Raw genomic sequence first — 16803 nt, 5'->3', positions numbered from 1 at the left:
GAAAAAATTACCACCCAAGCATCAGAATTAACTTTAACCATAAATGGATTCAGCCCACGGATTAGAAGAAAAAAAACCTTACTTTTAAAAACAGAAGCAAATATCTTGGGGATATAATCGCCAAAGTGCCAAACAGAATTCAAAATTGCAAATTACAAAAAAACACAACATTTAGATGTTTTTTGGGGGTGGCTACAAGTTATACCTTTCAAGGTGGTCCCTTTCTGTGATGTTTTTTGCTAGTTTCTTATGGGCTGCTGCCAGGAAGTTGCCAAGATCTGTGGCGATTATTCTGCCACAGATCACGATACGGAAATCTCCCCCATTTTAACCCCTTCTTCCACCTCCACCACAATCTTTGCCTTTCCTAAGCTGCGAAGTCCTTTAGTCTCCATAGAAGTAAAAAGTTTCTCCATTCGTTTAGCGATCATGAGAGTTTTTATACGGAATTCTAGTTTAACAGGGTTATAATGGAGCAAATTTTGACGCAAGCAAAGTACCACTAAGTTGATGATATTTCAACTGTTCTGCAATATACTTCCGTCGAAAAAAGTCAGTATAACAGATGGTAAAGTAACTTAAATTAAGAAAATTAGTAAATAATGTAAATTAGTAAAATAAAGAAAAATCGAAGTAATATTTCCAGCTTTTCTTTAAGATTCTTCCAGGGTTTTATCCAAATTTCCCCGATTTTTCCAGCATAAAAAAATTCTCTAATAATTCCAGGTTTTCCAGGTGGGTGACCACCCTGTTTTTTTAACACATATTCATCATGAGATGTTGATTGAAAGGCAACACTTGACCACTCAAAAGGCTGATTCATATTTGAGAACACCAGAGGGCAGAGTTACACGGCATTAAATAATACATTATATGATTTCTTTAGGGATGACCTTTTTTTTGTAAAATGAACTAAAATTCATCTAAATGAAATGTACATAAATAAGAAAAAACATACTTAAAATATTTGCGTTTCCCTTTATTCCAAACACCTCTGAAATCTGGCATCCACTTAGCTGAATATTCACCTGGCTTTTGCTTTACACCTAAGCGCTTAGAAGGCAATCCTTTTTTCTTTTGAGCAGTAACTGTTAAAAAAATAAGCTATTTCAGACACCACATGATAACATAAAAATTCTTATATACTGATATAATTGAACAAAATTAAATAACTAAAAATTATCATAAATGTATGTGAATTTATACATTTTTTGAACAAGAGTTGGTAATGTTTTATTTTATATGACTATTGATATTTTATTTAGTTTAACAAACTGATATCAAGAATTCGGAAGGTAAGAAAAATGGCAATACAATCTAGTTACAAAATTGGAGAGAGCACTAAAATTGTACAAAATACTTGGCTTATATCAGTGACACAGAAAAAGAATTCTTCCACAGACTAGCCGATTATAAAATTTTCATAGCCCATGCTTCTCTCAGAATTATTCTCAACATAATTTTTTTTAAAAAAACATTTTTTACAAAACATACTTTTTAAAATATTGCTAAGACCAAAACATATTCCAAATTAAAAATATTCTCTCTTTACAAATACTGTGTGTGATCAATTAAAATAGCAAAAGAAAAAAATACCAAACAAAATAATATACACACAATTTGATAAATACAATAAAAAATCAATATCTATAGCCACAGCAATATAAATAATGCAAACAATTTTTAATTAGAGTATTTACTTATACAGGATTAATACCAACTCAGATGAAAATATTAACTAAAACACTATTCACAAAAAATATTCACATTGATGAAGAAAACATTCTTACTATAGCAAATATATCAAATCTATTTTACAATCTAATTTCTTATTTAACACTTCTTGTCTCCCTTTTTAATAGTGTAATATAATGAACAATTCATGAAGTAGAGTTTTAAAAAAATACCAGCAGATCCTTTCAATTGATACAGCAACATACGTAATGGAAATTTACTGCTGTTATATTAACCATATTAACCAGAAGACACTTTCTAAATATTAAAATGTACTATTTGCAGAAAATATTTAAAATGGTGAAATAAGAACACAACAAGTACCATTCATCAATTTAGAACTAACTTTTATATTAACATTTCTTGCCTCAACATTTTTAGGAATGATTAATTACGTTTAATTCATTTATCACAAGCAGTGCTGAATTCTCCCCCCGCCCTAAAAAATGGACTATTGTACAGAGTGCAAAAAAAGGACCACCCTGAATAAATTTTGATATAATCATCGAGGGAGTGACTTCATGATTTGATGGTAAGTTCTAAAATATATTAATTAATTAGTGCAGGCTATATTTTGAGTTACGAAATCAAGACACAAAACTGTACTTTCTCTGAATAAACATACCCTTTTTTCCGACAGATTTGGATTTCTTACATCCGGAATATAGGAGATAGCCACAATCTGGGAAATATGGTTCCCATAAATTGGTCAAGAGAGTGATCCAAAATTTGGACCTCTTAATGTTCATTTTACTTTTTGAGCATTTCGACATATCTCGAGATATTTTTAACGGTATACTGAAAATTTGGTACTTTCAAATTTTTAATATTGTCAAATTGTAAAAAAATCTTAATGCTATTTTTCATGGAGCTCCCGACAAGTAAAGAAAAACAAAGTATGAAGACCGATTTTCATTACATTTCCTCCACATTGATGTTTGACATTTGAAACTGATTTTGTTACTTACAGTGCAATAAAAAAATGGACTACCCTGAATGACTTTTGATCTAATAATTGCATCTTCACGTTCTAGCACTCAAACTCAAGGGGATGACCTCAAATATGCTAATTAATTAGTGCAGACGACATTTTAAGTTATGAAATCAGAAACAAAATACTCTCTTTAAATAAACATACCTTTTCTTCCACGAATTTGAATTTTTGACTTTCAAAACATAGCAGGTAGCGACAATCTGGGATATATGGTCCCCATACTTTGGTCAGGAGAGCAATCCAAAGTTTGGACCCCTTAATGTTAGTTTTACTTTTTTTGTAACTTGACAGACTTCAAGAACTTTTAAACAAATTGAAAAATTCTTACACAAAATTATAAAATTCGCTTACCAAAGATAATTTCATGCAAGAAATAAATTTAAAAAAACATTAATTATTTTTTATTATTTTGTTTAATAATAGTCGAAAAAAATTTAATTGTAAGGAATACAATTTTTGACATCATTTAACAGAACATAAGTTTACATTGCAAAATACAAAATTTATGCAAAATTAGTCTAATTGTCTGATAAATTGAATTTAAAAAAAAATGGCTGATTTCCCCCTCTACTCTTGTTTTAATCAACAAAATAGCATTCTCTAATAAATTTCACTTGAAGCGAGACAACTGCAAACAATCATTGAAAAAAAAAACAAGAATATTTTTTAATTACCAATTTTCAACATCACAATTTTAAAAATGGAAACGCAGGGTATAATTTCAATAGAATCATGAGAACAAATGAGCATTGAACATTATATTTTTCCAAGAGAGGATTTAGTAGCAGTTGGGGTAACTATATTTGACAACAATTAACTATATTTGACAACAATTTGTAAAAAAAATTGTCTCTCATTTTTATTTTTGGCTACTATATTCTTGAATTAGTTTAACTAATCTTTCTGTATCATTCCTGACCTCTATCTTCTCAAGATTTTCCTTTCTAGTTTTGTAATTAGCCTTCCATGCTGAAGGATCCTTTTTAAGGAAGTCGGTACTAATAGAAAATGTTTATAATGATGGTTAAAAGCGATGAAAAAGGATTTTCTATAGAAGGAAGAAATATCATTTTGGCATGGAATGTGTCGCATTATTTTAAATATTTCTTTTTCATCTTTTTCTTATACATCTGCATCCAGCATAGCTTGAGCCACATTTATCTTAAAGGTGGTTGAAACATTATCATCAAATAAGGCAAAAGTTACAGTTTTGCGAGTTAAGTACCAGAAAAGGTTGGAAAAGTTTTGAACAGCAGCTTTACTGATTTCTCCAACAGCACTCAAGCAATGAAATACACAATCTTTTTATCGAATTATTTTCTCTCTTGGACAATCGCAGCTGATTTTAAAATAGGTAAATACAGAGTACATAAATTGCCTTTGCCATTGATTTAGCATATGCAATGATATTCCGCTTATTTGGAATGCTATCAAGAAAGATCGTAGTTAGCTCCAACAATTCTCAATAATCATCTGGGAGATGTTTCTGCATACAAAGTTAGCATAAGAATGGTAGAGCGAAGATCATCAGGAGAATCTGTATTACAAGTTATGTAAATATTCTTGACAATTATGACCAAGTTTCTCTAAATCTTTCAAAAAATGCTATGTCTGGACCAGAATATGCATTCATGGCTGAATCAAAAGAGGTTCCAAAATATGATGAAGGTATAACAAATTACGATTGAACAATTTTTCAAGATTTATACAGGCACCATTCATTTGACTTGTGTTGCTTGCTGTTATATCATAACAAAGTGCTGCATCTGTTATATACGTTTTAACACTACTTCGTAAACAGCCACGGTCTGATCTTCCACAGATAATGTAGAGATTTTAAGGGCTTTCAAACAATTGTTCTTTACCTCAAAAGGCTACTATTAATGGTAGTCTATTTATCTTTTCAATACTGACACTTAGGAGGGAAGCAATTTTTCATCCGAATGTAACACAAATTTTTGGCATTTCTTTTGGTTAAATCTATGCTGAGTTTTTGTGTCTTTTCACTCCAATTTGTTTCTAATATGTGGTAAAACAGGATTTAAAACCAAGTTTTTTGTATCTAACCCAAAGTCTTCAAGAGCAACTATTAAAACAAAAAAAAACCCTTTTCTATATTTATTTTACATCAATCAAAAATTTCTGAGAGACGGGGAGTAAAATATTGCAATTTACTTTGAGTTTCTAGAACTACTCCTGCCTTGGTTGCTGATTTTTGCTTGCAGATGACTGAAGAATCTTTATTGTCTTAATCGCCTTCACTACTTAATGCTAAATCATCGGTTTCTGATGCTTCAAAATGCTGCCCCAAAACTACATTTGTATTTAAAATTCAATACTTTATTAATTATATGATTCGAATTATACAGTATAATATATTATTACCTAGAACAAACCCAGTTTTCAGGCTAATCCAATGTGGTTCTTTTAACTTCAGTACGAATGCACCTTAAAAAATATATCCACTACTCTCTATTTATGCTTTTTTCATATTTTGTAACATATTTTAAAATAATTTTACAAGTTATTCATAAGTACATGACATTGTTCTCCCTTCTTGTTTTATATGCTCCTATTTGTGCTTTATTCTGAATTTTTTCTTGAATTTTTGCGACATTTTAACTTTATACAATAACAAAACAAATTGGTCTCTTCAGGGATGAGAGTAGTCAGAAAGTAAAAAAGAGGAAATCCAAGAATATATACATATATATATAAACAAAAATTTGACAAAAAAAGTGCGATTTTTAAACTTGTAAGCCATGTGATTATAAATCCCGATATGAGGCTTTTAAATCACGTGAATATGAAACTCTACATCGAATTTAAAAAAATACGAAAATACAAATCATGATGCGTAATTTTTAGATCAAGATGCATAATTTTGAAATCGCGCGATATTGCAACCGCAAAAACGAATCACGACATTGGATTTGCAGAGTCTGGACTTGGGATTTCTAAAAGGCTTGTTTGAATTGTTTTTTGTTTACACAATAAATAAAAATTTACAAGATTAATTGAATGAGCAAATAAATATTTTCACCACAAATCCACCTCTTTTTTTTTTCGCTTTTTTTGTTTGCTTTCTCTCCAGAATACAAGAAGCAGCGACGTCTAAATTACGAAAATACGAGCTATCCCGCCGACGGATAAAAAATACGGAAAATCTTATTTTCTGTGCGTGAAATCGGAGAAAATAGCTAATATAAGTAAACATGCGGAAGGATTAGCAGCTAGGACGTAGTTTGAATTTTCTGTTTTTCTTTGAAAATCGTAAATAAATATAATAATTTGACTTCAACGACTGAATTTTTTTTAAAAAAAAACGGGATATTTATAAATAAATAAATAAAAAAAACGAAACTTTTAGAGAATCTGAGTTTTTGATAAAAAGGCTGAAATTCGAGAGAAAAAAGCGAAAAAAATCTCATCCCTGTATAAAGGTCAACCTGTTTTATCCCAAGGAAATGATTTATAGAGAAACTTCAGAGGGAGGAATGAGGACTTCAATAATTTCGCTCCGCGGAAAATTAAATACCTCATAAAATATTTTAACTTGTGCAAAAAAAAATTTCAGCGGAAATTAGCGGGAGAAATGGAAAAATCTGAGAAAAAGCGGAAATCCGCGAATCCGCGGAAGAATCTCATCCCTGTANTTTTTTTTTTTTTTTTTTTTTTTTTTGGTGCTCATAAACACTATTGCATTCATAATTTTTGCTTTGGCTACATTAATACTATCTCAGAAAGCACTATCTTTACAGTTATATATACACCCTTTTCAGATTACCACAGGATTATATCTTTTTGTAGTTAACTTCTCCAATTTTTGAATATTTTTTTTTTCATTTTTAAATATTTTTTCTTCTTTTATTAAAAAATTTTTTTTTCTTTTCTTTTTCCTGTTTTCCTTGACTTTCTATCTTATGTATAACTGCCATATATATATATGTATACAGCGTGGCTCAGAAAATATGCATAAAAAATATAAAAGCAGGTAGAGAGGACCTAAATAAGCATATTTTATGAAAGGTGTGAGTGGAAATACCCAGTTAAGCTGATACTGCTGTTGCTGAGTATACAACAATCCATGCCGCGATGTGAATCTTGTACCCCTGTTGGTCATCGCTCTTTCAAACAGCTGTTGCAAACTGTAATTGATTATATTTTGATTGCAAACTGATTTTGTAGAAGAGTGTAGAGGCAAAAATACAGTGCAAAAGCACTGAAATGTAAAGCAGCAGGAAACATAAGTAAATAAATATTCCAAGTTCGACAAAAAGAAACAATGATTAATGAACAGTTTACAATACCTAAGAATCAATAAGTTTATTAATCAAATTACAATCAATTACAGTTAACAATAGCTGCTCAAAAGTAATCGACATTAACATAGCAAGCAACGTTAGTAAGGAACAGTGCTCTCTATCGGCTTAACACGGCATTTCTGCACATATATTCCTTTGTGAAATATGCTGATTCGGTCCCCTTTATCTGCTTTTACATTTTTGACATATTTGAATCACTATATGTATCTATATATACACAGTTATAAGTCAGAAACAGATAACCCCAACATATAACATATGCCACCAAGCATGGCAAAAATAAATCTCTTCACTAAATGAATATCATAAAAGCATATAATACAGTAAATTGATGTAATATAAAGAATGAAAATTTCTCAAAGGATCTCAATTTTTGACACAGTTTTGCAACATCCGTAAGCAGTGATAATAAAAATGCATGAAAAAAACCTAAGCTTCAAGAAAATATTTAAAAATTTTGAAATTCATTGCTTTTTTATTATTTGTGAAAATCTCAGATTTTAATGCTTCAATTTACAAATATGCTTTAAATCATAGGTAGGCAAGAAACAAAAGCTTCTCTCTCTCCATAATCTGTATATTAATGGTTATTACTCATGCTTTTAAATAACCGCAATGTGAAATTTTAAAAATCAAGCAAATCTTGATTCGCAATCTGTACAATGAATTAATATGAAGCCTGCTGCAGGCCTCTGATATAGAAAAAAATTATAAATCCCAATGTGTGACTTGCAAATTGTAATAAAATTGTGATTATTTGATATGAATAGCAAATAATACAATTTGAGAAATGAGTGAAATAACAAGTTGCATGAAGTCACAAGTCCCTTGAATATAAATTGTAGTGGTGTGGTGGTTCATCCATATGGTGATGCATTATTCATAAACATTTTTAACACAAATCCTGATATGTAATTTGTAAGTCACTTTCATTCGAATATGCATGTGAGATTCAATAATAAAAGTTTTCATTCATTCACTGCTTCATAAATTGGGTTAATAAGAATCGTGATTCAGAAAGAATGAAAGTGAATCTGAAGAATTTAAGTATGTCCATTAGCCCAAAAAATTACATCTAGAAAATTATACATAAATCATAAGAAAATATATAAACATGCTCCTAATTATTAAAATTAAGAGCCAGTTTTTTTTTTCAAAAAAAATCAAACAAACTTGATAGACATTTCTAACCTGGTTGAAATTTTCTGGAAAAATTCTTTGCATAAAACTTAAATACATGTTTTTTTTTCTGCAACAAAAAACTGAGATTCTTTGAAATTTTGAGAAAAACACACATGTGGCAATACTTTCTGTTAAATATGTGAACCATGGCATGGATGGTTATTTTGATCAAATTTTTTATTAAAACTTTCATTCTAAGTATTAAAATATAAATACCTATTGTGGACTTTTACACCGAAGGTCAAACGTCATTCAAAAATCTTCTAAATAAGGCTATTTTCTTAGATTTTGACCGCTAAAATCTACAGATTCAACATTTGAGGAAACACAACACATCAATCAAAACAAAACCAATCTACAGTGTGCCAAAAAAAAAAAAAAAACGGACCACTCTGAATAATTTTTGATCTAATGATCAGATCATGTTATAGGCCTTTATCTTCATGGCTTGAGGAGGTGACTTCCAATATGCTAATTAATTAGTACAAAAATATTTTAAGTTACAAAATCAGACACAAAAAAGTACTTTCTCTGGATAAACATACCGTTTTTTAAAAGAATTCAGATTTCTGACTCCCAAAATATAGAGGGTAGCCACAATCTGGGGTCCCAATACTTTGGTCAGGAAACCGATCCAAAGCTTCGACCTCTGAATATTAATTTTACTTTTTGCGAATTTTGACATATTTCGAGATATTTCTAAGCAAATGGAAAATTTTTTGCACACAATTATAAATTCGTTTTTCCAAAGATTTCAATGTAAAAATATATTTTAGTAAATATTTATCATTTTTCATTCTGTTATTTTAATAATAGTCAAACAATTTTGAATTGTAATATATAAAATTTTTTACTCATTTTAAAGTATGTATTTCTACGTGGCAAAATACGAAATTTGGACAAAATTGGCTGAATAGTTCATTGGCTGAATAGTTCAATAATCAAATTTTAAAAGTTTTACTTCTTTAAAAGAGTTCTCAGAAACTAATTTAAGTCGCTTAAAAAAATCTTGAGATATGGTGAAATAAGCAAAAAGTAAAATTAACATTAAGGGGTCGAAACTTCGGATCGCTCTCCGAACCAAACTATGGGCACCATATTTCCCAGATTGCTGCTACTCTTTGTTTTGAGGGTCAGAAATCTGAATCCATGGATAAAAGGTATGTTTACTTAGAAAGAGTATGTTTTTGTGTTTGATTTTGTAACTGAAATCCAAAATCCATGGAAAAAAGGTATCTTTATTTAGAAAGAGTATGTTTTTGTGTCTGATTCTGTAACTTAAAATATCATATGCACTAATTAATTAGTAACTTCAAGGTCACCTCCTCGAGTTTCAGTACTAGAACATGAAGATCCAATTATTAGATCAAGAGCTATTTAGGTTGTTACCTTTTTTTGACACACTGTACAGTAACAAAATCAGTTTCAAAGGTCCAAACATCAATGTGGACAAAATTTAATTAAAATGGGCCTTCATACTTCATTTTTTCTTCACTTGTTGGGAGCTTCATGAAAAATAGCATTCTGATTTTTTTACAATTTCATGTTTGACAATATTAAAAATTCGAAACTACCAAATTTTTTGTATTAAAAAGGGATCTTTATTTCTTTGAATAGAAAAAGGGGAAAGTTTTGTTCAGGACGGGAAAAAGTGTAATTTTTGGTCGAAAGTAATTTGAAAATTGAGAATAATTATCATGTAATAAATAACTTTATTTCTCTGAACTCGATGCTCAAAATTTTATTTAAGATTTTCTTCAGTTGACTAAAAAAATACCTTCTTTTTCAATTTAAATTCATACAAAGACATTTTTTAAAAGGGAGCAACATTAACACTAATAACTATAGAATCATTCTAATTTTGACAATCCTTACACATCATTCTTACACATAGCACAAATTTTCTGCTTTCATTCTATGGACTTTTGCAAATGGGTTTCATCAAGGGAATTAACTTGCCCTGGCTGAAGCAACACACCTTTGCAACAAAAGCAGAGAAAGTGAAATTTCATTATCTTGCAATAACAGGCAAGGCTAGCTTTCTCTGTAGGTAAGTGTTTCTTTAAGTGTGGAGCACGTCTAATAAAGAGAGAGAGTTTAAGGTTTCTTTAAAAAGGGGGTTGAGAAAATATTGATAGAAACATTGCCAGAAAATGAAAAAATATTTTTTTATCTGATTTTTGTTTTATATGTAAAAAAATCTTACTTCCGTTCCCCGACATTTTTAATAAATTTTTTTTCCATCTTGCTTTTGATCACAAACATTTTCAAAAGACGAGACACAGAGAAGTCTATGTCTGTAATGAAATACTTGTATTTATAAAGTCCATTATTATTTAAATTAGTGTTCACGTTTGTTATCATCTAAATTCAAAAAGAATGGTGTGTGCTTTATAAGCAGTTAGTAAAAACACATCCTGACATAAAAAGGAATGGGGAAAAAAACTAGAATATCTCTGATACAAAAACAGGGATAAATTTAAAGATTACTTTAGTTTCAATACTTCAATACTCTGTATAACGATAAATTTCACCATAAAATAAAATTCTAAAGCTTGATCTAAACTTCATATAGATATCAAATATGAGCTAAAATTAAAAACCTTTATAGTCTTTAAAGAAATGTAATGCCAACTGCACAACTTTTGCAACCCCTATTCTAGCAGATATAAATTACTTACCATGTTTTGTTAATGTATCTATTGTAGGACCAATCACCGGAGTAATGCTAATATTCAAATGTGAAAGATTATGTTCTTTCCCATCTAAAAGCCAGGGTGGAAGTGGCTCAACGGGTTTATTTACAGACACCTAAAATTTAGAAAACATTAAATCACATTTTTCTGAATCAATATATAATATTCCAATTATAATAATATATATAATATTCCAATATATAATAATCAATATATAATATTACAATATTGAATCAATATATAATATTCCACTATTATTGATTATTTATGAAAATTATCTGTTATTATTGATTATTTATTAAAATGATTAATTATTATTGATTATTTAATCCTACTTACAGTTTAATATTTGAAACATGGTTTCTGATACTACCAGAATTTTTTTTGCTCATATAGGAATCTATTGCACTAGAAGTATGCCCTAATTTTTTTCGAAATTGAATTTATCAAGCATTAAGTATTACACAATAACAAACAATAGCATGTAATATTTTTAAGCATTTTTATTTTATATAAAATGACTGTCTCTGCAATTTACTTTTTTATATGTAACAGGTCAATCTACTAAAACAATATGATTAATGAAAAGTTATATTTATTTATTTATAAACAACAAATAAAATAAAAAATATTACTAGGGTTAGTAAGGTTTTGAACATAATAATGAAATCTGTGGACAAAACCTGTACTATCTAAACCCTTTTTCCTAACCCGAGTTGGGAAAAAACCAGTTTGATTCCAAAGAAGAAAAAAAATCCTTTTTTTTACTTATTTAAAACAAAAGTTTAAATAATATTTTACGCATTAAATTAAAAGTAATTAAAACATGAAAAATATTTCCCAACATGTTTTTCAATTGTTAATTAATATGTTTAATCAACTATCAAGAAATATCTCCCTTCGTACAATAAGCATGCTAACATGATAAAAAAGAGTAACCAAAGACTTGAAATATGCATATTCATCAATTTGCAACTTCACCTAACTTAGAAATAAAAATTTAATATCTAAATATTTTAATAATAAAGCAGGTAAAAGTGTGAGTTTCCCTTTGCTTGTCAATATATATTTTCTTACATATAATATTTCCTTGCATAAGTTAATTTATATATATATATATATATATATATGCAGCACTGCAATGATGCAGAAACATTTAAAAATTACTAATTAAAGTTCATTAAAAGTTACACTAATTCTAAAGCAATTAAATGCAAAATGTAAAAGATTTTAATAGCAAAACTTACTGTTTTTCATTTGGTCAAATTTAAACTAAAAGTTATTACACAAATAGAAAATTGTGTTATCAAAAATAATTTTTTTTCTTAAAAAAAAATACCCTGAATCCCATTGGTATAAACCAGCCAATTGTGACTCAAACAGTTATAATTTTATTTAATTTCTTGGATCAATTATAAAAGATTGCAAAAGAATTTCAGTCAGAAAAAATATAGGTATTATTTTAATTTAATTTTTTTAAAAACTCAAAAGAACTTTTTATTTATAAATTTAATAATAAAAGCTTCAAAATATTAAATATTACTCTTTAATGTCAATAATGATAATCGTAATAACAATTTAATGCAATTATTCTTTTGAAGAATGAAAAAATGAAGTACTAGAAAAAAATTTCTAATTATTCAGGATAAAAAGAAGAATAGCACAACCACACATGTATTTTATAAACTAAATTTAAAGTAACTCTTCTCTGGACTGCTTTTCCGCAATACTAAGAAAGAAGATATATTTTGGCCTTCTTATTGGAGACACTCTGCCTTGCTTAGGATGGAAGTTATAGTTAATGAATAATAATTGATGAGTTCAAAAACAAAAGAATGGTGAAAACTATATGCCTTGAAATGTGAAATACTTGTAAAAAAAGTTTTTTATAATACGTTAATTAATAATTTTTGCTCTAAATTGAAAGTAACTAAACCATTAGAAAGTATTTTACATTTACCTATTGATTAATATTTGTAATAAAGAATTCAAAAGTAGTCACTTTTGTACCATACACATGTGAACATAATTAAAAACTATAATAACTCAATATTTTAAATATACTTATTGAAATAATGAAATAATTAAAATTGATAGAATGAAAATAAATTTTAAAAAAAGACAAATAAGCTGCATAAATATAAACATATAAAATAGTATATGTATGTTTTGATACTTATGGTTCAAAAAATAAAGAATAATTGGCAATATTCTTGTTAGCCTATTGCAGCCTTAAATAAATAAATAAAAAATATAATTTAAATAATAATTATTATAAAATAACGAAATAATTTATTTAAAAAAAAAAACATTTTAAACAAACTCTGACTATTTTTCTTAAACCATTAAAAAAAATTCATATTATTAGTATACACACAAATAATTAAGGTAAGATGCTTTTTTGGACAAATATTCATTATTTTTTTCATGATTCTAATTTTTAAAATATATGTTCGCATAATGTTTATTTGATATGCATAAAATATATGTTTTTAAAATATAACTTAATAATTCACAACAAATAACTAAACTTTGGGTGTTCATTGATGAAATTAATTCCACTTCATACTTAGATGAGCTTTGAATTCTAATCCACTTAAAAACGCCTGTCTATTAAGATTTTTAAAAAATTATATTTAATCTTATGTCTTGATTTACCACTAGTATTATATAGTATATTTCAGGTCAGTCACTTGAAACAAAAGATTAAAATTCAGAATGTAAAAATTTAATCATTACATTGAAATTTATTTAAAATTAGTACATTTTATTTTTCACTGCGCTTTGTTTTGATTTAAAGTATTTAACCTTAAATATTAAAATAAGAACCCTGTATGAAAATAGAAAACCACAACTATATACAAAGAAAAATCAAGTCTGTATTGTTTTGAACACATTACAATAACAAAACAGTAAAACCATCAATTCATAGCACAAATTTAAAGAATTTACCATCAAATTGTTATTTGTAGAATGAGATTGTGTAACAGGAATCACAGCACTGGCACCATTACTTGACACAGAATTCTAAAATAAATATTTCATTGAAAACATTATAATGAACACATTAAAAAAATTCTAAAAGTATATAAAACGTATTAAACATAGTTAGCATCATCCTTCAAAATCAATAATTATGCATTCTTGATAGATCACACAAATTTGAAAATGTTTCTAGCAATTACACTTTTGAAGAAAAGTGGAAACTATACAGAAATCAGCAAAAACAATTAAATGTCTTTTTAATTATAAAAAAGAAAAAAATCAAAAACCTCACAATGTATTTAATAAATAAATATAACTTATTTTTGCTATGAAAATTCTAATTTTTAACCACCATGCTAAAGTTACTGTAATCACATTATTCATCAATAAATTTAATTATTATTAATAAATTTTATGTTGTTAGATATTAGTTAAATTGTAGCTGATATTAAGAAAACCTATCTAATGTTCAATCAGGTAGAACAAATAGGTATTGAACAGCTCAAATAATTTTCTTTTTTTCACTTATTCACAGCAAATATTTAAATTACTGCAGTTAATTAATATAATTTTGTTATTAAATAGAAAATATATAATTGTACAGTTGAACCTGTTTATCTCGAACCTCTTTATTTCACAAACTTCTATATCTCAAAATTTCTAAAATTCTCTACATTTACAATCTAAATTCAATGTATTTTCAGTGTTTGTCTCAAATTTTTTTTTCTTTCAAAACCTCTGTTTCTCGAATTTCTAATAATAGAGTACAAATGCCCAAACAACATAACTTTCTTTATCAGCGGAACTGTGGATCTGTTCTGGAAAGTGTGTGTCAACAATGGATAAAAAACATTCCTGCTCTAGTGAAAGGATACGAACTAAAGAATATTTTCAATGCAGATAAAGCAGAACTATTTTATCAATGCTTGCTTGACAAAACAGCCATGTTTAAGGATGAAGAGTGCAGAGGCAGAAAACAAAGCAAAGTTCATTTGGCATTACTCTTAGCTGCCAACAAAGATGAATTAGAGAGTCTTCCTCCTCTCATGATAGGACGTTCGGAAAAACCTAAATGCTTTGCTAAAGTTAAATCTTTCTCTTTCAAGTACAAAGCCAACAGGAAAGCTCAGATGACAAGTGAAATATTTGGCAATTGGCTCAATTCCTTAGACAAATCTATGCAAGTGAAAAAGAGAAGAATTATTCTTTTCATAGACAACTGCACTGCACATAACAATCTGCCTAACTTGAAAAATATGTTTTCCTGCAAACACCACCTCAAAATTTCAACCAATGGATCAAGGCATAATTAGGAGTTTTAAAGTAAATTATAGAAAACAGTTGGTATGCAAAATTGTAGATGCCATAGATGAAAAAAGTTCTTGTCCAAAGATAAATGTGTTGGATGCTATCAGAATGACTGATTATGCCTGGAGAAATGTGTCTCTGAAAACTATCCAAAATGGTTTTAAAAAGGCTGGTTTTAAGAACAGCTGTGAAGATGATGAAAAAGAGGTTGAAGGCATTAGTAAAGATGAAGAAACTGTTGACACTGGAAATGCAGTGCTAGATTTCCGTGAATGAAATGCAATAAAATCAGGATTTAATGTTGAGATTCATTTTGAAGATTTTTTACAAGTGGACAACTGCCTGGCGGAACATTGATAAATGCGGAAATCATAGATAGTGTCAAAGGAATATCAGATAAAGAGGAAGAAGCTGAAGATCATATTAATGAACCAAAAGAGGCAGAAAAAGCTAGAACTCTTACAAACTTTTCTTGAATCATTGGAAAATATTGGCTATAAGGGATTCGCTGCTTTTTCTAACCTTAAAAGAATTTTCGAAGTAAAGAAGGTAAGACGTCAAAAATCTTTGAAAGATTTATTATCTTTGAAAGATTATTAGAATTATTATTGATTATTTAAAAGATTCAGTGTTAAAGGCATGTAAAAAAATTTTTTATGTAAATAGATGTATGTGGTGTTATTAATTTACAGAAATGCCTATATTTTTCTACTAAAAACAATGAAAGCACTTTTAATAATTTATTAATTAAATTTTATTTTTTAAAGTACCTGTATAACTCAAAACCTTTTTAGCTCAAATTTTTTGACTTTCCCGTGAGATTCGAGATAAAAAGGTCCAACTGCGTGAAAGAATCAAGTAATATCATTTTCCTTGCTTCTACCTCTATGAAGCCAATAAAATAATAATTGCACAATACTTTAATAGCAAAATTAGATATTAAAATAAATAAATGCTAAATGAAGCACCTAGTACCCTTATAATTGATTTAGAATTACAAATTATAAAGCAATTATAAGGAAATTGAAATTTCCATTTATAAGTGAACTTTTATTACTTACTAGATTAAGTTTAAATCAAATTATTGTTCTCTTATAAAAAAATTTTCATATCAAATTAGATGGGAAATATTAATCATAATTATTTGAAAATGACCAAGAATATTCCTTAATCCTAAGTTACCTCATTGGACCTGAGTTCCTTTTTTTAAGGACAGTTCAAAAATAATTATAATTTTCTAATACTAATATTTTTATAATATTGATATAATAATATTTTTAGGTAATAATTATTTTATTTAAAAACATCTTATTATTTCAACTGTAAGAATATGTTTTTTCCGATACCGTTTTTTCTTTCTTTTTTTGACATTTTGTATGGTATTTCAAATTTTTTGCCTTTTTAAAATGACAGAAAAAATGCTCAAACAGAATTTGTTTCAGAAATTCCTCCTGCTGATTTTCGATCATTCATTAATATTTAAAATATCACTCAGAAATTGTAACTTGGGCATTGTTAGGTAAACTGAAAGAACTAAAAAAAAAATAAACAAATAAATAAAATAAATTTTTGGACATCA

At 27.9% G+C, this 16803-nt stretch overlaps 1 protein-coding gene across 2 annotated transcripts in view; it reads right to left on the bottom strand.

Annotated features, from left to right (window-relative positions):
• LOC107437113 (centrosomal AT-AC splicing factor) overlaps positions 1-16803 on the bottom strand; it is a 41519-nt gene that overhangs the window by 11416 nt on the left and 13300 nt on the right. For both annotated transcript variants that reach the window (XM_016049012.3, XM_071187831.1), the window contains exons 6-8: positions 13884-13958; positions 10917-11046; positions 959-1088 (exon numbers count right to left, since the gene is read on the bottom strand). In XM_016049012.3, coding sequence (XP_015904498.1) covers positions 959-1088; positions 10917-11046; positions 13884-13958 — 335 coding nt within the window. The remainder of the gene's footprint in view (positions 1-958; positions 1089-10916; positions 11047-13883; positions 13959-16803) is intronic.

The sequence above is a fragment of the Parasteatoda tepidariorum genome, chromosome X1 (genome assembly GCF_043381705.1).
Source record: "Parasteatoda tepidariorum isolate YZ-2023 chromosome X1, CAS_Ptep_4.0, whole genome shotgun sequence".
NCBI classification, from domain to species: domain Eukaryota; kingdom Metazoa; phylum Arthropoda; class Arachnida; order Araneae; family Theridiidae; genus Parasteatoda; species Parasteatoda tepidariorum.
Note: the sequence above shows the minus strand (reverse complement) of the source record. Positions and strands in the feature narration are given on the sequence as shown.